At 40.3% G+C, this 26996-nt stretch overlaps 1 protein-coding gene across 2 annotated transcripts in view; it reads right to left on the reverse strand.

Moving 5' to 3' along the window:
• Window positions 1–26996, reverse strand: part of PDSS2 (decaprenyl diphosphate synthase subunit 2) — a 191473-nt gene that overhangs the window by 43396 nt on the left and 121081 nt on the right. For both annotated transcript variants that reach the window (XM_038397186.2, XM_043510763.1), the window contains exon 3: window positions 15914–16112. In XM_038397186.2, coding sequence (XP_038253114.1) covers window positions 15914–16112 — 199 coding nt within the window. The remainder of the gene's footprint in view (window positions 1–15913; window positions 16113–26996) is intronic.

The following is a 26996-nucleotide window of genomic DNA, read 5'->3' on the forward strand; positions in this document are numbered from 1 at the left end:
AACTATATATTAGGTGCAAGATACTAAATGCTAGTAATATCGCAAACTCCTTTCATCTTGACCCTGAAAACACTCAATTTCCATAATAAGTGAAATAATCACTTCCCTCAATCTGCAGGCAATGCTCCTACTAATGCAGTCCAATATGCTGTTAGCCTTCTTGGCAACAAGGGCACACTGTTGACTCACATCCAGCTTCTCGTCCACTGTAATCCCCAGATCCTTTTCTGCAGAACTGCCGCTTAGCCAGTCGGTCCCCAGCCTGTAGCAGGGCATGGGATTCTTCCATCCTAAGTGCAGGACTTTGCACTTGTCCTTGTTGAACCTCATCAGATTTCTTTTGGCTCAGTCCTCCAATTTGCCTAGGTCATTCTGGACCCTATCCCTACCTTCAGCATATCTACCTCTCCCCCCAGCTTAGTGTCATTCGCGAACTTGCTGAGGGTGCAATCCATCCCATCATCCAGATCATTAATGAAGATGTTGAACAAAACCGGCCCCAGAACTGACCCCTGGGGCACTCCGCTTGATACCAGCTGCCAACTAGACATCAATCCTTTGATCACTACCCATTGAGCTCAATGATCTAACCAGGTTTCTATCCACCTTATAGTCCATTCAGCCAATCCATACTTTTTTAACTTGTTGGCAAGAATACTGTGGGAGACTGTATCAAAAGCTTTGCTAAAGTCAAGGTATATCACATCCACCGCTTTCCCCATATCCACAGAGCCATTAATCTCATCATAGAAGGTAATCAGGTTGGCCAGGCATGACTTGCCCCTGGTGAATCCATGTTGACTGTTCCTGATCACCTTTCTCTCTTCCAAATGCTTCAAAATGGATTCCTTGAGGACCTACTCCATGATTTTTCCAGGGACTGAGGTGAGGCTGACCAATCTGTAGTTCTCTGGATTCTCCTCCTCCACTTTTTAAAAGATGGGCACTATATTTGCCTTTTTCCAGTCATCCAGGAACTCCCCCAATCGCTACAAGTTTTCAAAGATAATGGCCAATGGCTCAGAAATCACATCAGCCAACTCTCTCAGAACCCTTGTATGCATCAGATCCAGCCCCATGGACTCCTGCATGTCCAATTTTTCTAAATAGTCCTTAACCTGTTCTTTCACCACTGAGGGCTTCTCACCTCCTCCCCATACTGTGCTCTCATACTCCTCCCCAAACATTTTGGACCGAGGGCCACATCGGGGTGCAAAACTGTATGGAGGGCCGGGTAGGGAAGGCTGTGCCTCCCCAAACAGCCTGGCCCCTGCCCCCATCTGCCCCCTCCCACTTCCCGCCCCCGACTGCCCCCTTCAGAACCCTCCACCCATCCAACCCTCCCTGCTCCTTGTCCCTTCACCGCCCCTCCCGGGACCCCCTGCCCCATCTAACCCCCCTGCCACCACCACCCCCAAACCTCCACCCCATCCAACTGCCCACTGCTCCCTGTCCCCTGACTGCCCCCCGGGACCTCCTGCCCCTTATCCAACCCCCCGGCCCTGGTCCCCTTACCATGCTGCTTAAAGCAGCATGTCTGGCAACCGCGCCGCCTGGCCAGAGCTAAAACACGTTGCCGTCCAGAGCGCTGCCCGCATGGCGGCATAACTGCAGGAGAAGGGGAACAGTGGGGGAGGGGCCGGGGACTAGTGTCCCTGGCCGGGAGCTCAGGGGCCGGGAAGGATGGTCCCGTGGGCCGTAGTTTGCCCACCTCTGATGTACTGTCTACCTTCGCACTGAGTTGACCACCGCAGGTCAAGTGTGGTTCAATATCATTTGGGGAAGCGGTGTTACTGAGTCTCCATAACCCGGCACTTATGTTGGCGGGAGACAACTTTCAGAGTAGACATGCACAACTTACATTGATCTAACTTTGTAATGTAGGTCAGGCCATAGTAGTTTTCCTCAGTAACAAGCAAATGCAGGATTACAGACTCCCTCAACCCCCACCTCACATGGCTCCCAAAGCAATGAAAACTAATGTACTAACATATTTGCAGATCTCATATAGCAGACCCTTGCAATGGACCACTCAACCAGCTAATGATGGCTGGGACTATGGTTAGCAATCATGAAGTAGTACATGACTGCTTCAGCCTGATCCTTTTGGAAGGGATAAATATTTCAGTGCTCATCTTACTGAGATATAAAGTGGTGAACAAAAAAGTACCATGATTACAGGACCCCAAGCTATACAGCTGCAGGAAACTCAAACAGTTCAAAAGGAAGAGGAAACACTTACAAAAATACCCCCCACCCCACTCCACTATTTGCATCTGTTTACATTCAGGCAGATATGAAACTAGGCTATGATGTCCACAAATTGATTTGTGGATTATATCAGTCAAAGCTGGTCAGCCCTGAGTTAACACAGATGATATCTCTAAGTAGTGTTAACTATTCTGTGTAGACTGTGCCTGTATCAATAAATATGATTCAGGAGTAATGTCATTTAGCATCTGACAGATGGAATTGACTAAACAGAGCTGCATATGTTTGTTAAACTAGAAAATCAACAGCCCCACTCTAATGTGCCATGAGTAGCAGTGATCAGATCCCCGACTAAAAATGAAATGCTGATAAATCACAAAACACAAATATTAAGTATCAGTTGAAGTCAATCAATTAATGCCCCAGCCTCCTTGTAAATCAGGCAGATGCCAAATGTGTCAAATCTTATTTATTAAAAAAAAGTAAACATTTATGTTGTTCTAAACATTTACTGTAATTTTTTCTCTCTCTACACCATAGTATATCATTACATCTGAAGCCATTCCCAATTTCTAGTCCCCTTCCCTAAAAATTTGACCCCAGCAAAGGTTATTTTTAAGTCTAGTTTTACTACAATGCAGGAAGACAGGATATGCACTCTATTTAGGGGTCACACTCATCTTAATCTTTCCTATTTGTATTAGCAGCTGTTTCCTAGTAGTATTAGCAGAAGGACCACAGCTGACTGTGCACATGTACATCTGCAGTACTGACAACATTAATCACACACAGATTTATTAGTTTTTTTTCTGCAATACAAAAAAGCAGGGCTACAATGCATTAAGCATAGGTAAAATACTCCCTAGGGATGAGTTAGTTTCAGTGTACATACTAGGTGGGAGGGAAATATGCTCCCTTATATGAATAGCCAGGTCCTTGGGGGGGTGGGGGCGGGGAGGAGAGCTATGCCATCCAGGCAGAAATCTTTTTTTTTTGTTTAAAAAAGGATTCATTTGCGCTGTAATTCATTTTAAATTACAAAAAATCTAATTTAACTTTTCACCATTTATGCAATGTTTGCTTTTTAAATTTCATTCAGGTTCAACAGAAAACTTGGACCTAACTTGTTTATGATCAGTTCTAATTCTAGTTCTCATGCACAATGCTGTAGCATTTGAGATTACAATGTTGTACAGTAATGTTTCAATAGAAACAGAACAGGTTCTCTCTACTACTGAAAGCAAGCTCACTGTGCCCTATATAGCTATGGTTGCTTAAGGATTTTCCTTTTTAAAGAATTCTTTTTCAAAGTTGCTCAAATTTTTTAAATTTTCACCTTTCTGGATGAACTTTCCAGGTGTTCCACTACTTTGGACAGTGAAATTGTTTTCGGAAAATTGTTCTTTGAGCAAAAAAAGAATAAAACTCCTACCCTTATTCTACCCCCACCTACATTTTTTTTCCATTATATTAAAAAAATTGAGACTTTTTTAAACAAGTCTAGTTCCTCAGCAGTTCAAGGCAGAAAGAGGGAATTTGGCATGCACATATTCCTCAGTGAGACAAATTGCTTTTTGGCATCTATCATTCTGGGATGTACTAACAGGAGTGTCATATGCAAGATGGGAGGTAATTGTTCTGCTCTACTCAGCCTCAATGAGGCTTCAGCTGGAGCACTGGATTTAATTCTGGGCAACATACTTTAGGAAAGATGTTGATAAACTGTAGACTGTCCAGAGGAGAGCAATGAAATTTACAAACTGTTTAGAAAACCTGACCTATGAGTACAGGTTAAAAAACTGGACATGTTTAGTCTTGAGAAAAAGAAGATTGAGGAGTGATCCAATAACAGTCTCAAATATGTTAAAGGGTTCATATAAAGAGGTCAAGAAGTAATTGGATTAATCTGCAAAAAGGGAGATTTAGGTTGGATATTAGGAAAATCTTTCTAATGATATGAATAGTTAAGCACTGGAATAGGCTTGCAAGAGAGGTTGTGGAATCCCCATCACTGGAGGTTTTTAAGAACAGGTTAGACAAAAAAAAAAAAAAACTGTCAGGACTGGTCTGGGTGTACTTGGTTCTGCCTCACCATAGGGACTGAGTTACCTCTCAAGGTCCCTTCCAGCCCTGAATTTATTCTATCTTGGTGAAGTTACATTTTGATTCTATGGTTATGTTTTAAAAATTGTAATTCATGCATGTGCAGTTGTTATGTAGTTCCAAGACTGTTCTGATAATGGTTCCTAATGGTTATAAAAATAAAGTGATGTATTGAACATGCAGATTGTGAAATTTTGGTTTGTGCTAGACAATGTGGCAATACCTGCTTTATGTAGGTATTGAATGAGGCAGGGATTCACAGGATTCCATGCCTCATTTCAGTAAGGTGCACAGATGAAACCCTGTCTCACTGAGTGCTCATCTCATATTGGATAAACCATTTCAGTTCCACACTAAGGACATTTTTTATTCTAATGTCTTTCCTCTTTAAAAAAACCCCACACTTTGTAGAAAGAGCTTACTTTCGTCATAAGGAAAGTCCTCAAGTTTCATTTGAACATCCATTTGAAGGCCTAATGAAAGCATCCATACTCTGGCAAGGACCAACAACCCAGGAAGCTGTTCTTGTTAGAGTATTATCAATCTCAAGGGCACCCATCTTCTATATGTCTCAGACCCTCAGAAGTCAATTTTCTGAACTAGTCTTTTCTCTCTCTGGAAAGAAAAAAACCCAACATATGGGCCTTTCTTCCACAACCTGAATTGATATTTCACAATGAAGGCTGTGTAGCTACAAGAGAAGGCTGCAAGAATTACTGACTAGTAAAACCTACTTCCAGAGACATCTTTGTCTCAGAGGCATGGAGCTCTTCACCATTACTCCAGCCGCTCTTGTTTCAGCCACCAAAATGTTGTGGAAAGGGCAGTAAGAACTATGTCATCACCACCAAACTATACATGAATTCTGCCACACCTTCAGCTGATCCAGAGTAGGGTGGATGGGAACTGCTACCTCAGCTTCAGAGGCAACCATTCACCAGGTGATGTGTCTGTCTTCAGGCTCCTGGATGATCTTTAATTATATTCCCAAATGGTATGAAAGTTGGTTCCTCTGAATTAAAGTCTTGATTCTTCTTCACTGATGCTGATATAGGTGGTCTCTGAAGAGTCCTCCTTTCTCTTGTATGTACAGATATCACTCTTAAATATCATCTTGCAGATCATCCCTCTCATTCAAGTTAAAGATGGCAGGTTGCTGTACCAGTACCAAGGACAGAAGGATCAGTGGCCTGACCATGTGATGGGACTAGATACATCAAGGCCACAAGTGTGGGTTATGTTGATGGAAGCAGCGCCAGAGACCAGCAGTGAGGAATTAAAGTACAGAATGCGTGCCTTGAGTAAGCACTTCCACTGCTCCGAGGGCTCCAAGGACTGCTGTCACCAGGACCTGGCACTGCAGTGCCTTTTATGTGACTGAGATTTGGCTGAAAGATGGCTGCTCGGTTCAGGAGGACTGCAGGAAATATTGAAGATCTTGTCTATGTCCAGGCACAAGGTCTCAACTGGTTGCTTCAGGATAGAGGGCAGATTCAGATGCAAGTTAAAGGAACAAGCAGGACTTTCAATGAGAAAATTCAGAGCAGCTATTCAACTATTAGACTTATTACAGACCGCTAGAATAGTGAAAAGATACTTGTATTCTAGTAACAATGCATCAAATCTTGCAGGATATCTCCTGCAAGGATGTCAAGAGACTAATTTGCTAGATGATCAGACACCGCTAATGTAGTCTCAGTGCCCAGGACTTTCTACTTGCTGGCTTTCAACCAAAGCATTAGAGCCTTCAGGATGACTTTGCAGAGTAATTGTAGGAAGTAGTGCTTCCATCTTGAACCCAAGAATTCAGAGTGACATCTATGACAAATTTCATAGTGGTCTCACTCATGATCTTTCCACATTCCACAGCAGAGCCATTCTGCTTCAAGGCACCAGATACAGCAGCCACACTTGTCCATAGGACACGATACAACAGCGTTTGTATTATTTGAAGCCATTGGCTAATTCTTCATAGAAAAGCATGAGGAGAGAAAAAGAGACTAAAATTTAAACTCGATTTTCATCAATTTCATGGACAAGAACCAAAGATGCAGGGGTGACAAGGAGGATATTCCATCTCTTAAGCATGCTCACCCAGTGCACAAGGTAGCTTCAGGAGGCATTCTGGATTCTCCAGTGCCTTTAGATCCAGCATGTTTCTGCATTGCCCCCAATATGCAGCTATTCCCAAATTGCATGATCTAGACCAGGGGTTCTCAAACTGGGGGTCGGGACCCCTCAGGAGGTCATAAGGTTATTACATGGGGGGTCGTAAGCTGTCAACCTCCACCCCAAACCCCGCTTGCCTCCAGCATTTATAATGGTGTTAAATATATTAAAAAGTGTGTTTAATTTATTGGAGGGGGGGGTCGCACTCAGAGTCTTGTTATGTGAAAGGGGTCACCAGTAAAACAGTTTGAGACCCACTGATCTAGACCTAAATAAGGGGGAGAGTCTTATTATAGAAAGTAATCTTCACTAAGCAAAGTATCACTAACCTCAAAATAGTTTAAACAACTTTAGGAGACTAATACACTGAAAATTCCCAAATGAATACCATTCCTATAGCAGTGCTTTGTCTACAGTATCTTATGCCTAACTATAGAGGGACAAACTATACACATACAGAAAAAAAAAATTACTCAAACTCAAACCACATAAATACAACTAAACCTAAATGTGATTATCTGAACTCCTACTGCGAGAAAATCAGAAATGTCCTTTAAATTTACAATTCTGTTTTTCAAAAATTCTAATTTTCCAAATTTCAGGTACATTTCCTGAGCCATTCAGGTAACCGGATTTTGCCTGTACTTATTTTTAACAATACTGTCAGTTATAAATAATTAAATTAAAAATGAAAACATATAAAATGTATACATAAAAAAGATCTCATGCTAAAACGTTATCTGGCAAGCTTTCGCCAACAATGATTATTTAGGGCTGAATAATTTGGAAATAAAGGCAAATGATGAAACTGCTGATGAACTCAGCTATATTAACACTGGGGGGTGCCACTATACTGTACTAATTAGAGATTTACCACTATAATATTATATTCTTATCTTATCTACTTTTCATGAGAATAGTCACCTCTGGTGATATCAGAAAGGCTAAACAAGGATGTTTTAAAAATAGGGCAGATTAAAAAATACTGACTTCCAGCAGATAAACTCTTCTCCCCCTACACATATATATAAAAAAATCTTGTGTGAAATACTTAAATGCTTTTACAAAAGGATATAAAATATCTGTTTCACCCACTTAAACTGTTTCATCTCACCATTTCAACAGAGTTTCTTCTCTCATTGGAGAGAAATATATTATTATTAAACTCAATCTTTGATCATACTGGGCGGGAAAAAATTCTTTTGTGAAAACAATCTGACACAAAAAAATCATTTGTGTATCCTGCGATACTGTAGTTATCCCAAAAACAAGTATTCCAAACCCATCAAATTCAGAGTTAAGGAAGTTAAATTTTAAAATAAATATGAACGTGTCAAGGTATGGAAATATACAGGGTAACCCAAGTAGCCTTAATTCTACTCCATAGTAACACCACACAATAACTATGACAACTATTATTATGGCATAATAGCATTTGCAGTCCCAGATTTGATTAAACTGACGTTTAAAGACATTCGTGTGTTTTCTTCTTTCTTTGTGGTGTCATTACAGAGCACAGGTAACATTGTTTGTATTCTGTAACTGTACTTTTCCATATCTTAACATTTTTGCATGCCTTTTAAATTTAACCTAACTCTGGATTTCCTGCATTTGTAGTGTTTGGTTTTGAGATAATTATAATAATTTTACTCTTAAATTACTGATATGTATAAATATAGGAATTTCTATACTGTATCAAACCCATTACCCTGCCTCCAATGGTATCAGTACCTCTGAAGCAAAGTGCAATAATCCTACAGAAGGCAGATGTAGTATAATTTGTCACAATAAAGGTTTTATCCTATTCCTTAATAGAGATTGGTTTAAGCCTGCAAGCATGAGGTTTTTATCCCTTCCAAACCTTTGTTTGCATTAACTGTTATAACTTTATCACTCTGGATTTTCTTGTTACCCATATTAACATCCAGTCTCGCTCTGATTCTTGTAAGCAATTGGCCTCAATAACATCCTGTAGCAGGGAGCTCCACAGTCTATTTGTGAATTAAGTGAAAAGCATTTCCTTTTATCAGTTTAGAATTTTCTGCCTTTCAGTTTGTCCCCTTGTTCTTGTGTTGTGAGGTGATCTACCTTTTCTAAAATAATCATTATTTTATTTACTTGTCTTCTCTTACTTGCCTCTTTTTAGAAGTAATTTCAATCTTTTCCATCTCTCTTTGTATGAACTTTTTCATGCTTCTAATTCTTTTCATTGCCTTTCCCTGCACATCCTCTACTTCTGCAATATCCTTTTCAAGATAAGATGACTAATACTGCACATAGTATTAGAGATGAAATTGAATTACTGGTGTAGATAAAGACACTATAATATTTTGCATAATTATTTTTCGTGCCATTCCTTATGCATCCTAACATCTTGTTTGATTTTGGACTGCAGCTGCACATTCAGTAGAGGTCTTCACTGAGCTGTGTACAATGATGCCAGGTCCTTTTTTTGAACTGATACTGTTAATTTAGAATATATTCAATCTTAAACCAAGTTTAATGTTGTTTTTCTCTCAGAATTTCCTTGTTTAATTTAAAATTTTACACACAAACAAGAAACCCTAAAAGAATGTTACCATACTACATATCTTCAAACCATTAGAAATATTGTATCACTCTACAGATTTGTTTTTGTATTATTTTAACTTTTATGACCAGAACCACCAGTAACAGGCTCCTTTAACTCAGCTTCTGACTGTCACATTACTCTGCACCTCCCTGGACCCCGAGGGGGTGACTGCCTATGGCAGTCCTGTAGCTGCACTTACACTGAGGTGACAGGAGAGGGCAGCCATTTGAGAGAGGGAAATACTTCATGGAATTCTCTGCAGAAGAAAATTTTTGAACGTCTTCTGAAGAAGAAATGTTCAGTTATTAATAGTAAAAGGAAAAAATGAACACTGATCCTCATTTTTTTTTTCTTCAAATGCAGCCAATAATCAGTGAGTTTTACCGATATGCAAGGTTTATGGGTTTTGTGGGGTTTTTTTATGAAGATCATTCAGGAAAAAGGTGGTCTGACCAAGGGTGCTAAAGTTCCTAAAGCACAGATTTTAAAATTATTTTCAAGTCAAAACTAATTAACGTATTTATTTGTAAATTCTCAAAAATTAATTCTGTACTCAAAAAACAAGTGCTTTAATTTTGGGGAGAAAGCACTGTATTATTCATATGTAACAAAGTACTTGAATTCCTGCGTTAAATATAAAACTCAACACAACCTTGACTATAGACCTATGGCTGATGTTTACATAATATTAAGACATAGATAAACAGTTTCTTTAATGAATCACAACATTAGTTTCTGTGCAAAGGAAAGATTTACATGATTTACCAGTTGGTAACATTTACGCAAACACAAGGACTATTTTGTAAACAACATATTTATGCCTTCAGGAATACATAAAGTTAACATAAGGAAATGCAACAACTATATAAGTAGTACATCTGTGCCACTGTTTATTTATAAACAACTAATTCTTAATATAACAATGATCTATAATGTGGTCTTATGGTAGAGCTCTGCACTGACAGGCAGGAATCCTCAGTTCAAATTCCTAGAATTTCACATAGCAGATTGTGGGAAGTGCTTCAAAGTACAGTCCAGTCATCCATCGAAGGGGTCATGAAATTAAAGTGGAGAAAAACTGGAGGGGATCATCCTTAAGTCCTCAGTCAACAGGACCGTAGAGAACAATGCTATAACATGTAGTCCAAGTGGCCCATTGAATAAAACCAACTACTGACATATGACTGATGTTTACAGATTATTTTAGCATATTATTTGTGCCTCATAATATGTACAATATAATTCTGCACCTGAGCAGTTTATGTTACATTTATATGCATCAATCCATCCTCTCACAGATTTGTATATCAGTGCCTTCAGATGACTGGAACGTCAGACCTGGTCATGTGCATATCTCCATTGCACCCGCTATCAATTTTACCTCGGTTTAAATTAAAACCTAGGTTTATTTAGGGTTAAATTTTCCTTTGATTTGCAATTTGAGTTTCTATTAATGTACTAATCCATAGCCCATCTAACAATCCATAAAGTTCCATTCACAGTTAGTCAGTTTTTTGTTTTTTAAACACAAAAGGTACCACATGATGACATTAAACATAATAGGACAACTGACATCAGAGATCAGAGTCCATCTCCCAACAGTTGCAGGATATACTCCTATGACAAAAAGCATATCCGATGTTAAAGGTCAAGAGAAGCCATGCCTTACATGGAGTACATATATTTTTAAATCCCAGGAAGTGATATGAGTTAAATGAGACCCAACAATGCCAGAATTCAAGTACTGTAAATATGCTGTGGTCTGATCAGATTCACATCCAGTTCTATACAATGGTAAAGATGTAATAAAATATTTATCGTGTTAATCTCAAATCACTTATTAGACGAACCAACTGAGAATTATGCCTTAATGACAAAAATAATGAAATTATGACTCCTGTAGCATTTTATTTTAATCATTACAGTCTATATCAATTATGAAAAAGTCTAGAAAAAAAATAACCGAAATATGGCCTGAGAGTAACCTGCAATTCTACATCGGAATATAGAAAATTATAATACTTCCTTCAATTTCTCAATACTTTTCAACTTATTCTGTACGTTTGCATGCTCAAACAACAAGAATTTAGATGACCCTGGCTTGGCCCCATCATTGTGATGGACAATGATGTTTTACATTAACCCAGCACAGTACAATCTATCTTGGAGGAGGTCATGCAATTTATGGCTTCACAGCTGGCATTTCAAGATATCTTTAGTTCAAGGTTCTTGTACCCTGAAGTGGTAAAAAAGATTTAAATGACTCTTCTGCATCACAACACTTGAAAACGTGTGAATGAGAAGCACGAGCATTAGTTAAAAATAACATTTCAAGGACTTCCCTCCTTTAGTCCTGAATCTTGTTAACATCACAACAGTGATATGCTACAACAGTAGCAAGAGGGGAAAAATTACTACAGGATTAACAACAATTCCTATACCTAATGTTATTTAAAAATCAAAGTGTTACCTAAGGCAATTACCTTACAGTCTTTTAATATCTACAGGGAAAAGCCTAAGGGAAAATAATTGACTTTGCTAATTTTACCCTTGGCAATTATAAAATAGCTCTGCATTTCATTATGACTGCAGAAATTTACATCTAATTGAAGTACAGAGATAAATGCATCATACAGAAGCTCAGACAAGAATCTAACAGCACAATAAAATTAGTTCAGTAGTAATGGTTTAAATTAAACTAACAGGCTTAAATTTAAATTACAATGCATACAACAGTTTTAATTACTGAAACAGATATACATGCCTAGATAGAGGTTGTAGTCTTATCACGGTCAGTATTGTTTACAATATATTCCATGTTTCTTTTACTATAAGCCAATTTACTAAGCTACTAACTGCCACAAACAATACCATTACTTTTACTTTTTCTTGCAAAGAACAAAGGCTGTCAAGCGATTAAAAAAATTAATCGTGATTAATTGCACGATTAATCACACTGTTAAACAATAATAGAATACCATTTCTTTAAATATTTTTGGATATTTTCTACATTTTAAAATATATTGATTTCAATTACAACACAGAATACAAAGTGTACAGTGCTCACTTTATATTTATTTTTATTATAAATATTTGCACTGTAAAAAACAGAATAGTACAGTTCACCTACGTACAGTAGTTCAATATCTTTATCATGAAAGTTGAACTTACAAATATCAAATTATGTACAAAAAAACTTCACTCAAAAATAAAACAATGTAAAACTTTAGAGCCTACAAGTCCTCTCAGTCCTACTTCTTGTTCAGCCAATCACTCAAACAAGTCTGTATACATTTGCAGGAGACAATGCTGCCCGCTTCTTGTTTGCGATGTCACCTGAAAGTAAGAACAGGCATTCGCATGGCACTGTTGTAGCTCATGTCACAAGATATTTATGTGCCAGATGTGCTAAAGATTGATCTGTTCCTTCATGCTTCAACCACCATTCTAGAGGACATGTATCCATGCGGATGACAGGTTCTACTCGATAACGATCCAAAACGGTGCGGACCAACGCATGTTCATTTTCATTATCTGAGTCAGATGCCACCAACAGAAGGTTGTTTTTCTCTTTTGGTGCTTCAGGTTCTGTAGTTTCCGGATTGGAGTGTTGCTCTCTTAAGACTTCTGAAAGCATGCTCCACACCTAGTCCCTCTCAGATTTTGGAAGGCACTTCAGATTCTTAAACCTTGGGTTGAGTGCTGTAGCTATCTTTAGAAATCTCACATTGGTATCTTTTGTATTTTGTGAAATCTGCAGTGAAAGTGTTCTTAAAACGAACAATATATTCTGAGTCATCCTCTGAGACTGCTATAACATGAAATATATGGCAGACTGCAGGTAAAACAGAGCAGGAGACACGCAATTCTCCCCCAAGGAGTTCAGTAACAAACACTGGAATAGTGGCCAAAGCAGGAAGGGCCATACGAATGTTTAGCATATCTGGCATGTAAATACCTTGCAATGCTGGCTACAAAAGTCCCATGCAAATGGCTGTTCTCCCTTTCTGTTGACACTGTAAATAAGAATTGGGCAGCATTATGTCCCGTAAATGTAAACAAATTTGTTTTTCTGAGTGATTGGCTGAAGAAAAAGTAGGACTGAGTGGACTTGTGGGCTCTAAAGTTTTACATTGTTTTGTTTTTGAGTGCAGTTATGTAACAAAAATCTACATTTGGAAGTTGCACTTTCATGATAAAGAGATTGCACTACAGTACTTGTGTGAGGTGAACTGAAAAATACTATTTCTTTTGTTTATCATTTTTACAGTGCAAATATTTGTAATAAAAAATAATATAAAGAGAGCACTATACACTTTGTATTCTGGTGTTGTAATTGAAATCAATATATTTGAAAATGTAGAAAAACATCCAAAAATATTTAATACATTTAAATTGGTATTCTACTGTTTAATAGTGCAATTAATCACAATTAACTTTTTAATTACGATTAATTTTTTTGAGTTAATCGCATGAGTTAACTGCGATTAATTGACAGCCCTGCAAAGAACACAAAACATTATGAAGAAAAAAGTTATGGCTATTTCACACTCCTAAAAAATAGTTGCACAGAATTGAAAATTAACCCCTTTCAAAAGAATAAATGTGGGATATGTTTAAATCATGGCACATGTAAAGATATTTCTATAGCTTGCCTTAAAATTTTTTAACTTTTCCAGTAGGGATGGAAGAATGAGAGAATAATTTAGTTTCCATGGTGGTATCCTACTTATAGCATGTAGAAGCTATGACACTATTTAGATATCAGATAAATGAAAAATGTGTTAAAATGTTTTGGCAGAATTTTCAGACGTGCAGTATAATGATTGCTTGAAAAATAAATCATCTCTTTAGTATTTATGCTTCAATTTACAGTAGGTTTGATTCCTGTCAAATCTTAAGGGACTATACTTTATTGCTGGTATGCTTAATGATTTATTATTTTCTCAAAGTTTTCCCTCAGTTTGAGTTAAAACCTAGGTTTATTTAGGGTTAAATTTTCCTTTGATTTGCAGTGAGGACCTCATTCAGGATCTCCTGAAATGCTGAAGAATTAATCCTTAATATATACAAAACAAGTATAATCATGTTCATGTTAAATCAGTTTCTAAATGGATTTATGTAACAGTTTAAATAATAAAAAACACTAAAATTTAAAGAAAATATTTTTTGAATATTTAATATTACAGTTTTTTCCTCAGATAATTTAAACCATTAGTCAAGCAGGTTGGAAGTTGATTTCCTTTCTCTTATATTGAACTCATCTAGTGTTACAAATGACATCAGTCAAGTACCATACACATTCAGATACCATGGGTATGTAGAAGCTGCAGAATAAGACGCTAAACAGAACAAAATCAAGCTCAGAAATAGCAAATGTTATTATAACTTAACACTGTGGAAATATTTTATATAAGATATACATTTTATTATGTATAATACACAATAGTGGATAGATAATTATACTTTGTGTACCTATATAGTAAGATTACATGATTGTCACTCTGAAGCTTAGAATGTCTGTTGAGTCAGTGTGAAGCAACTAGAAGGACGTGATGCTGACACCAGTTGCCAGCTTATGCCAAGGCCTAATGCCTCACTGAACCCTGACAAATGCATAGCTGCAAACCAGTCTGGCTCACCTATGCAACAGTATTGTTAAAATAGGTATTAGATTTATAAAAATGTGTTTAGCGTTTAGACTTTATAAAACGCTTGAGAGTTGTTGAATCTGTTCATCTTACTTATAACTAAGGGTATGTTTTAGTCATGGGTATATTTAGTAAAAGTCATGGACAGGTCGCGGGCAGTAAACAAAAATTAACCGACAGTGATCTGTCTATGACTTGTACTATATACCCCTAACTAAAACTTGGGTACTCTGAGGCAGGGGGCTAGGGGTGCCACAGGTACTCGGGAGAGGGTTGTTCCCTGGTTTGTAACAGTCTGCCCTGAAGTTGGCACTCACATTCATGAGCCACTCCAGACAGCCTGATAGCATGGTTGAGAACTCTTTTTGTTTAGAATACTACCAGGTTCAATCATCACTGGGATTCACAGTCTGTTATATACAATTTTTAAGTTCTCAGCCATTCCCCCCCCCCCACACACACACTTTACGAATTATACCCATGTGACAGTACTGGTTTTTACCTACCAAGTGCATAAATATATCCTTTTCACACACACACACACACACACACACACACACACACACACACATATCCCAGTTTATTCATAATGACAAACACCTCCTATCTTGTAAACTTTCAGACAGCTGGGCAGAACAAAATGACTGCAGTTGTCTTTTAAAATGATAATGCATTTTTGTTCATAGGGCATTCCATGCCCAAAGCTGTTTGGAAGTCTAACAAAATTTTACTAATAGCAAAAAGGCAAATCACACCTGTGCAGACAAAAATTGAAAGATCCCGAAGAATCCCTGAAATGTAAAACAAACAGAATCCATTCTTCCCTCCAAAAAAAGCACAATATAAAACTAAATAATCCACTAAATATGTTTTGAACTTCATCTGGCAGGTTGCCAGAGATGTACTGTACTCCTACCTGTCTTGAAGACACAGCAGCACATGTATGTTAATTCACCAGCCTGTCTTTTAATCCACTACTATCTATGGCATCACTGCTTCAGAAGAGATACTAAAGCATTAGCAGTGGTAACATTTCTGTAATATTGTGGTAGATGTACCTGGAGCAACATCCAGCTGTCAATCCATCTGCACATACAATAGAATTGTGCCAATTTTTACAGTGAAAGGATGTCCCAGTTCAGACTTATCAGTTCAGTGGTTAACAACCAGAGCTGTTACTTATTAGAGTAGTAGAAACATTTTTTACCTTAGTATTCTGTAGCTGAGCTAGGCTTGTGCAAGCATTTGCTAGAAGAAAGTCTCCACTCAGGACAGCTATTTTATTTCCAAACTGCATGTCCTTCAGTAGGCCATCACAGGACTTCAGCTCGCCAATGTTTACTATCCCACGATGCACCAGAAAGGCAGTGTGGATCAGCTCTGTAATCTCTGCCAGACTTCTTTGACTTAAAGCAAAGATAAGAGATTTATTTTTGAAGCCACAAACACAATGAAGATTTTTGATAAAAAGACATTCTACAGTTCCTCATCTACACAAGAATGTTTTATAATTGTTGTTTCACCATAAATCTTTAGAAATTGCAGTTCACAAGCAGTAATTAGAGAGAGTATGATATCACCTGGGCAAGTAATAGCATGATAGGGTCAAATCCTCACAGCTTCTAAATGGAAAAAATCTTCCTCTCAGTTTTATTTTATTAACTTTCTCAAAAATTCAAACAGGTAACCAGTCAACATTTTTTTTTATATATTTTTAAAGATTTTGACAATGTCCCTTAAAAGAAACTATTAAGGAAACCAACCTTAGGATGCTCATAGTGGTGAGAGAATGAGAGGTCAGGATTGGATTAAAAACTAGCTGAGCATTAGAAAAGTGCTGCAATAAATGACTGCTTCCTTGACTGGGGGAGGGGGATTAATAGTAGGATACCTCCACACATTTCAATAATGGGGCCAGATTTTCTAATGGACAAGCAGTGGGCAGATGACATTTGATGATGAAACTAAATTGATCTGTTTAGTAGAAATTGTGGAGATTATCTAAATTCCTCTGTGCAGCACAATGGTAGATTAATGGTAGATTACTTGGATAATTTTGTGTGTCAATTTCTCATTCTGATGTATTCTAATGAGCTCAATATAGGAGGCTCAAATCCCTGCATGAAAAAAGAACTATTTTCTCTTTCTATATGGCTCCTCTTTCTATGGCACTTTTCAATTTTGGAGAAGGAGAAATGATGCAATAGCTGTAAGAAAAAAATAATGCTAAATTTGGTGGACCAATATCAGAGTGTAAGGAATGTTCAGGGGAAGCTGTTCACATATCTAAGTCAACCCAAAGAACGGAGAAAGTTACACTTTGCCAACCCTTAGCCAGTAAAGAATCTATGAACAACAGTGGCACCTGCCTCTCTTTCAGAGAGTGCTTACCTGACCTTCTAGTTTGAAGTATGAAATAAAAAGAAGAGGATAAAAGAATTTTTTTTCTGAAGTGCTCATGTTTGGCAATTCATCTGATTTCAGGGAGACCAGACACCTGAGCCTATGCTAGAATCACTACATGTGAAGCAGGCATATCTACTGAATGCAAGCAAGAGAGAAAGAAGAACAATACCATTCAAGTAGCAAAGCAGTAAACCACTTTGTTAATTTCACAGTTTGCAATTCATGAAATTGGTATATTTAGGCCCTAATCTTGCAATTTAGGAAGCACAATCACAACTTTACTTAAGTAGTTTCACTGATGTCAATGAAAACAACTCACGTGAGTAAAGTTATGTATGTATTCAAGTATTTGCAGGATCAAGGCCTTAGATACCAAACATAAAATTAAACTGTAACCCTGCACAGAGCCCTGTTAGGTTCTCCATACTTATTCCCAAGGAAAGGGGTTCAGCACTGCTTTATTCTGTAAATAAATTACCCCACCCACCCAGGCTGATCCATGTTTAGGTTAGATTTCTGCTGCAGCATAACAGTAGGAGAGGAAGAGTGACGGGGGGAGGTGAACTGAGGCTTCCATTATATTTATTACCATAGAACAAAAATTATTCAGTTAAACAGTTTTAAAAGATGACATTATTTATTATTCACTATTTCGCTTCATGCAGGGAAGTGTTACTTTTGAGAGATGCAGAAGGTGGCAAAGCATTCACCATTTAGGCAACAAACTTCAAGCCTGAGATTGTTTCTCAAAGAGGCAGGGGAGAAAATCTTTCTGTATACATAGCCACACGAATGACAAGGTACTGTACATATTCTAGCCTTTTTCAAGCACGGATAAAACAATATTTCAAGCACTGATAAAAAAAAAAAAAGACTAAGACGACATCCTGATGTTCCTGCTGTCATTGTCAGGGCAGCCCTTAGAGGAAATGTCCATATCAATTCAATTTAATCAGATGGACAGCTGATCAACATTAAACAGACTTGCTCTGGGCAGATTGAGCTGAGCTACCTGTTATGAATACTAATGAGAGCCCTCTGCTCTCTGCAAGAGAGTTCTGCCATTTCCGACTGCTGAAGATCCCAGGACATATGGGGATCCCTAGTGACGAACACATAAAGCTGCAGCTAACTCAAGTGACGGCTCATTTCCCTCAGCTGAAGGCAGACATTAATATTCTGAGGAGATCAGACCCGCCTCTCTGACCCCCAACTATTGAAGCAAAATGACGACTGTCCTATTTCTTCATTTAATAAGCTTTTAATGAAGGAAACCAAAGTCCCCTCTTTGACTTCAGCTCAGCTCTCCATGAAAAGGTTGCATAAATACATCAGTGTCACACTTTCCAAATGCTCGGTATTTGGATTTTTTTTTAATTTTATTTTCTGTATTCAGTTTGCTCTCCAAACAGCATTCATGCTCTCATGAGTACCGTTATACACATAATTTGGGGAAATTATCAGATGTCCTCTTGTACAGAAAGTCTATTACTTATCTTCTAATCAATGTACTATTTACCACCAATTTATCTTTCTCTTTGGGAAGTTACAACTTGGCTCTAAAATTTCTCTGCTGTCAAACTTGTTGCAGAAGCCATCAACCTAGGAGATTTTTTAAAATAAAGTAAATTTCATTTATTATATTTTATTAATTTTTATTGTGCTAGTACCCAGAAGCCCATTGTGCTAGGCACTGTACAAACACATCAAAAAGATGGTCCCTGCCCCCAAAGAGCTTATTTATTTATATATTTAGATTTACCCTTTTTGAAAGGGCCCTTAACAAAATGCAGAGAGCCCCGACAGTAACATTTACAACAATACCCATCCTACAGCATTACTTAGTGGAGAACTATCATTTAAGTCTCATCCATAACAATACATATTAAGGCAGTACCAAATATATATAAACTGCATAATATTCCATCTTGATCAATGGACTGAACTAAGTTTAGATGACTGATTCGTTCTCCCGTTAATCCTAATAAAAATAAATATATTTATGTGTGATCTTATGGAAACTTGGGTTTATGATAGAGAGTCTCATATTTGCACTATTACAAGGACCACATCTTAATAAAATGATTGCTCAGGAATCACTGCTACTCCCATTCATGATTACACTGACACTTTCCCCTCCTATTTATGAATGTGCAGTCCACCTCCCACTCAAGTTTATAGGACATAGCAATGACAGCTACGACGACTGCTTATGGAGAAAGGTAATAATATGACAGTATTATAGTGGCCAAAATTTTCAAAAACAAGTTACTTAAAGTTTGGTTCCTAAATAAAGGTCAAGTAAGCATCAGAGATGCTGAGCACTGGTGACTTCCATTGACTTTCCAGTGTATTTTTAGCAGTCTGTAATGAAAAGTAGCCACTGGAAACAAGAAGAACCAGCATCACATGTCTAGCCATCTCTATGCAAACTTAACATTTACAGTAACCAGATGAGAGGAAGCATGCTCCAGTGGTTTCTTGTCTGTGTTCAGTTCCTGCTGTACCACAGCCTTCCTGTATGCCCGTGGGCAAGTCACTTAATCTCTCTGTCCCTCAGTTCCCCATTTGTAAAATGGGAATAAAAGCACCTCTTTTTCTCACAGGGGTGTTCTGAGGATAAATACATTAAAGATTGTGAGGGGCTCAGATACTACAATAATGGGGCCATGTGGGGGGGTGGGGGGTGGGCAGATGCAATTGCAAAGTAAAACATCAGGACACCCATTTTGGGGCTAGTTATGGTTGGAGTCAGGTAAGCATGTATGGGAGTGTTCTGGCAGCTGTGGGAATGGGCTGGGCAACATATTGTGTGTGTCACTTCCCTTTTCAGAGTCTTTTCTCATCATTCCTTCTGCGCTCTTTCAGTCTACTTCCCCTTTCCTCTGCTTTCTTTGGCTCTCAACCTGCTTGACCACTTATACTAACAGCTACATTCATTCTTTCGGTCCTTTGTTTCCCCTCTTCCTTGCGCCTCACATGCTCCACCAAGAAGTTCCTTTTTGTCCTCCTATACCCTGCCACAATCTGATGCTCATCTGGTTTGTGGCAACGCAGGTGGGAAGCAGCATGACTATCCACTCAGGCTAATTCAGCAACTACTGCACCCTTTCCTGTTTGGCCAGGCGAGCTCATCAGCACAGATAACCATGCAGAGCTCACCAGCACAGGTAACCATGAAGTCCCAGAATCAAGAGAGAGCTCCAGCATGGACCGAACGGGAGGTACTGGATCTGATCACTGTATGGGGAGATGAATCCGTGCTATCAGAACTACGTTCCAAAAGATGAAATGCCAAAACATTAAAAAAAAATGCTACAGCAGGGATGCAGCACAGTGCTGCGTGAAACTTAAGGAGCTCAGACAAGCGTATCAGAAAACCAAAGAATCAAATGGATGCTCCGGAACAGAGCCCCAGACATGCCGCTTCTACGCTGATCTGCATACAGTTCTAGGGGGGGCCGCCACCACTACCCCACCTGTCTGTGGACTCCGATGATGGGGTACTCTCCACCATGCCTGAGGATTTTGCAGACGGGGAAGATGAGGAGGACGATGACGAACTTGAGGAGAGCACACAGCACACCGTTCTCCCCGACAGCCAGGATCTTTTTATCACCCTGACTGAAATATCCTCCCAACCCAACCAAGCTGGAGAAGGGACCTCATGTTTTAAAAGCAAGCTTTTTTAATGATTAATTTGCCCTGAGGACTTGGGATGCATTTGTGGCCAGTACAGCTACTGGAAAAGTCTGTTAACATGTCTGGGGATGGAGCAGAAATCCTCCAGGGACATCTCCAAGAAGCTCTCCTGGAGGTACTCCCAAAGCCTTTGCAGAAGGTTTCTGGGGAGAGCAGCCTTATTCTGTCCTCCATGGTAGGACACTTTACCAAGCCATGCTAGTAGCAAGTAATCTGGTATCATTGCATGACAAAGCCTGGCAGTGCATGGTCCCGGTGTTTGCTGGCATTCAAGCAACATCCGTTCTTTATCTCTCCGTGTTATCCTCAAGAGAGTGATATCATTCATGGTAACCTGGTTGAAATACGAGAATTTAATTAAGGGGATATTCAGAGGTGGCTGTTCCTACTGGGCTGTTTGCCTGTGGCTGAAAAGAAATCCTCCCCACAGTTAGCCAAGCTGAGCTGTTCACGTTTGGCTAGCAGTGATCTTCCCCGATAACAGCCACACGGTGGGGGAGGGGTAAAGTGATCATCCCAGAGAATTGGATGGGGCGGGGGGAGGGGTTAGTTTGGTTTCTACTGCTGTACATTAACACGAAAACCGCAGCACTTAATGGCCAACTCAATGGGCTTTGCTTGGTATTGGGAAAGGAGGGTGCTACTGTTATGAAGGTTGCAGAAGCTGAAAGACTCTGGCTTACCATGGCCGCTTGCAAGCTGAATTCTGTTGCCTGGCACTGCGTGTGTGATCTCTAACACCAAAGCCGCAGGCACTCAATACAAGATGCAAAATGCAACCTTGTACCGAAGTCACATGTGCGATGTAATGTGAATAGTGTTGTTCACCGTGAAAGAGTATAGCCATTGTTCTGTAAAATGTATCTTTTTTAATACTTCACTCCCTTTTTTCCCCTCCCACAGCTGCAAATATTTCAAGCCTCCCTACTCCGTCCCAAAGGCTATCTCAGATAAGGCAGCGAAAAAAGCGTACACGTGATGAAATGTTGTCTGAGCTCATGCAGTCGTCCAGCACTGACAGAGCTCAGCAGAATGTGTGGAGGGACACAGTAGCACAGCACAAGAAAGTGGCCAATGAACGTGAGGACAGGAAGGACGATCGAGATGAGAGCTGGTGGCAGGAGGATCAGAGGAGGCAGGCTGCAACGCTGGGGCTACTGCAGGATCAAACGGACATGCTCCGACGTCTAGTGGAGGTTCAGGAACAGCAGCAGGATCACAGACTGCCGCTGCAGCCCCTGTTTAACTGCCCTCCCTCTTCCCCAAGTTCCATAGCCTCCTCACCCAAACGCCCAAGAACGCAGGGCGGGGAGGCTCCGGGCACCCAACCACTCCACGCTAGTGGACAGCCCAGGCAACAGAAGGCTGTCATTCAGTAAGTTTTGAAGTGGCCTTTTCCTTCCCTCCTACCCTCCCTCTCACCCCACCCAGGCTACCTTGTGAGTTATCTCCCTATTTTTATAATCAATTAATAAAGAATATATGTTTTGTTAAACGATAGTGACTTTATTTCCTTTGCAAGCAAGCTGTGATCAAAGGGGGGAGAGAGGGTAGCTTACAGGGAATTAGAGTCAACCAAGAGAGCGGGTTTTCATCAAGGAGAAACAAACAGAAATGTCACACGTTATCCTGGCCAGTCATGAAACCGGTTTTCAAAGCTTCTCTGATGCACAGGGCTTCCTGCTGTGCTCTTCTAATCACCTGGTGTCTGGCTGCATGTCTTCAGCGGCCAGGCAATTTGCCTCAACCTCCGACCCCATCACAAACGTCTCTCCCTTACTCTCACAGAGATTGTGGAGCATACAGCAAGCAGCCACAACAATGGGAATATTGGTTTCGCTGAGGTCTGAGCGAGTCAGTAAATTGCAGCAGCTACCCTTTAAAGGTCCAAATGCACACTCTACCACCATTCTGCACTTGCTCAGCCTATAGTTGAACAGCTCTTTACTATTGTCCAGGATATCTGTGTACGGCTTCATGAGCAAGGGCATTAAGGGGTAGGCTGGGTCCCCAAGGATAACTATAGGCATTTCAACATCCCCAACAGTTATTTTCTGGTCTGGGAAGTAAATCCCTTCCTGCAGCCATTTAAACAGACCAGAATTCCTGAAGACGCGAGTATCATGAACCTTTCCCGGCCATCCCACGTTGATGTTGGTGAAAAGTCCCTCATGATCCACCAGTGCTTGCAGCACCATTGAAAAGTACCCCTTGCGGTTTAATGTACTAGCTGCCAAGGTGGTCCGGTCCCAAGGTAGGGATATGCGTTGGGTCTATAGCCCCACCACAGTTAGGGAATCCCATTGCAGCAAAGCCATCTACTATGACCTGCACATTCCCAAAGTCATTACCTTTGATGATAGCAGCTCAATGATTGCGTTGGCTACTTGGATCACAGCAACCCCCACAGTAGATTTGCCACTCCAAATTGATTCCCGACTGACCGGTAGCAGTCTGGCATTGCAAAACTTCCCCAGGTCTATTGCCACTTGCTACTCAACTTTGAGGGCTGCTCTCAATACAAGCGTATTCTTGTGCTTCAGGGCAGGGGAAAGCAAGTCACAAAGTTCTATGAAAGTGCCCTTATGCATGCAAAAGTTTCGGATCCACTGGGAATCATCCCAAACCTGCAACACTATGCGGTCCCACCAGTCTGTGCTTGTTTCCTGGGTCCAGAATCAGCATTCCATGGCATGAGCCTGCCCCATTAACACCATGATCTCCAAATTGCCGGGGACCGCGGTTTTAGAGAAATCTGTGTCCATATCCTCATCACTCTCGTCACTGCACTGCCATCGCCTCCTCGCCTGGTTTTTCAGGTTCTGCATAAACTGCACGATAACGGGCGAGGTGTTTACAATGGTCATAACTGCTGCAGTGAGCTGAACGGGCTCCATGCTTGCCATGCTATGGTGTCTACTCAGGCAATCCAGGGAAAAGGGCATGAAATGATTGTCTGCCGTTGCTTTCACGGAGGGAGGATTAACTGACTACATTTACCCATAACCACCCGAGACAAATTTTTGGCCCCATCAGGCATTGGGAACTCAGCCTACAATTCCAATGGGCAGTGGGGACTGCGGGAACTGTGGGATAGCTACCCACAGTGCACCGCTCGCAATGTCAATGCTTGCCACGGTGCTGTGGATGCACACCGCCGAATTAATGTGCTTAGTGTGGATGCATACACTTGACTTTATATAATCTGTTCCCAAAAATCAACTTCTGTAAAATCGGAGTAATTTCGTCGTGTAGACAAGGCCTAAGGTGCCACAAGTACTCCTGTTCCTTTTGCAGATTCAGACTAATACGGCTGCTACTCTGAAACTTCTCTTCCAACTCTGTCTTGTAGTCCTTCCACTATGGCTTCTGACATTTCCGTTGTAATGAAAATACTCTCACCAGGGTCTCTAATGATCTCTTTCTGACCAAATCTCAGGTTCTCGTCTCTATCCTCATCCTCCCCAACTTCTCTGCTGCTTTAGATACTATTAACCATTCCCTTCTTTTTTACATCCTTTTCTCTCCCTATCCTCGCTGGGTTTGGAAAATGTCATCCTCTCCTGGTTTTCCTCTCCAACTGCACTTTCAGCATCTCTTTCAGTGGGCCCTCCTCCTTCCCCACTCTCTGTTGAGGTTCCCCAAGGCTCTGTCCTTGGCACTCTGGTAATCAATCTTTACACCAGGTGCTTAGATGATCTCTTCAGCTCAAACAGCATCAGCTATTATCTGCATGCTGATGATTTACAAATCTCTCTCTCCCCACCACTAAACTGTGTCCTTCCACCCAATCTCTCATGTCAATTCGTGTCTCTGATATTTCTTGGATGTCTTGTCACTTTACACTGAATGTGATCAAAACCACTTTCCTACTTTATCACTTTTGAAACTACCACTACCATCCTCTACGACATTCAGGCCTGCAAGCTGAGTGACATTTTTGAATCCTCCCTCTCCTTTGCCCCATATATCTAGGTCATTTTCAGATCCTGCTTCCTCCTCAGTATCTCTAAGATCAGCCCTTTCTTTTCATCCCCACAGACAAATCACTGGTTCAGACCCTCATTGTATCGCAACCTCCTCTATGGCCTTCCAAATACACACTGTGCCCCTTCAGTCCATATAAAATGCTGCTGTCAATTTCCTGGCCTGTCAGTCTGATCATATATGTCTCCTCTATGAATGCCTCCTTTGGCTTCCCATGAGATGTAACAAATGTAAACTTTATCACCATCTTCAAAGCTGTACATAAATATGCCCGATGTTTACTTATCCTTCTTTTGTCAATCTCTGCATTGCCTCCCATTCCCTCTGCTCAGCTAACATCCCCAACATCACCTGCCTGTTTATCACATTCTCACAATCTCTCCAGTCACTCGATTACAGACCTGAGGGTGGCTATCCTTCAACAAAAAAACTTCAAAAACAGACTCCAACGAGAGACTACTGCATTGGAATTAATTTGCAAACTGGATACAATTAATTTAGGCTTGAATAGAGATTGGGAATGGATGAGTCATTACACAAAGTAAAACTATTTCCCCATGTTATTTCTCTCCCCCCCCCCCACTGTTCCTCAGATGTTCTTGTTAACTGCTGAAATAGCCTACCTTGCTTGTCACCATGAAGGGTTTTCCTCCTCCCCCCCCCACCCCGCTGCTGGTGATGGCTCATCTTAAGTGATCACTCTCCTTACAGTGTGTATGATAAAACCCATTGTTTCATGTTCTCTGTGTGTGTATATATCAATTTCCCCACTGTATTTTCCACCAAATGCATCCGATGAAGTGAGCTGTAGCTCACGAAAGCTTATGCTCTTATAAATTTGTTAGTCTCTAAGGTGCTACAAGTACTCCTTTTCTTTTTGCGAATACAGACTAACACAGCTGCTACTCTGAAACCTGTCATTATGCAAGGCACTGAATTTAGCCGTATAGAGTGGAAATCTCTCAACTTCATGAAAAAACTCGTACAGATACAGACAGATATCATCTTCCTCTCCAAATGCAAACAGATGGACATCATACCAAAGGGACTGAAGGTAAAAAATCCAATACAATCTACATACCACATAGACTATGCTGACAGCTTGTGCCACACACTCTCAAAGAAACTGCGGAACCACCTGATCAACGTCCTCTACAGCAAACAGGGAAAGATTAAGAATGAGCTATCAAAATTGGATACTCTCATAAAGAACCAACCTTCCACACAAACTTCCTCGTGGCTGGACTTTACAAAAACTACACAAGCCATTTACAACACACACTTTGCTTCTCTACAAAAGAAAAAGGACACTAAGCTATCTAAACTACTACATGTCACAAGGGGCCACAACAGTGGTTCCTGTAACCCACCCAGCAATATTGTTAATCTATCCAACTATACTCTTAACCCAGCAGAAGAATCTGTCCAATCTCGGGGCCTCTCCTTTTGTCCTTCCACCCTCACGAACATGATACAGTTCTGTGGTGACCTAGTATCCTATTTTTGACGTCTCCGACTCAAGGAATATTTCCAACACACCTCTGACCAACATATTAACCCACAGAGACCTTCCTACCAACACTACAAAAAGAAGGATTCTGGGTGGACTCCTCCTGAAGGTCAAAACAGCAGACTGGACTTCTACATAGAGTGCTTCCGCCGACATACACGGGATGAAATTGAGGAAAAGCAGCATTGCTTGCCCCATAACCTCAGCCGTGCAGAACACAATGCCATCCACTGCCTCAGAAACAACTCTGACATCATAATCAAAAAGGCTGACAAAGGAGGTGCTGTCGTCATCATGAATAGGTCGGAATATGAACATGAGACTACTAGGCAGCTCTCCAACACCACTTTCTACAAACCATTACCCTCTGATCCCACTGAGAGTTACCAAAAGAAACTACAGCATTTGCTCAAGAAACTCCCTGAAAAAGCACAAGAACAAATCTGCACAAACACACCCCTAGAACCCCAACCTGGGGTATTCTACCTGCTACCCAAGATCCATAAACCTGGAAATCCTGGACGTCACATCATCTCAGGCATTGGCATCATGACAGCAGGATTGTCTGGCTATGTAGACTCCCTCCTCAGGCCTTACGTTACCAGCACTCCCAGGTATCTTCGAGACACCACTGACTTCCTGAGGAAACTACAATCCTTCGGTGATCTTCCTAAAAACACCATCC

Source organism: Dermochelys coriacea, chromosome 3, assembly GCF_009764565.3.
Source record: "Dermochelys coriacea isolate rDerCor1 chromosome 3, rDerCor1.pri.v4, whole genome shotgun sequence".
Taxonomy (NCBI): Eukaryota; Metazoa; Chordata; order Testudines; family Dermochelyidae; genus Dermochelys; species Dermochelys coriacea.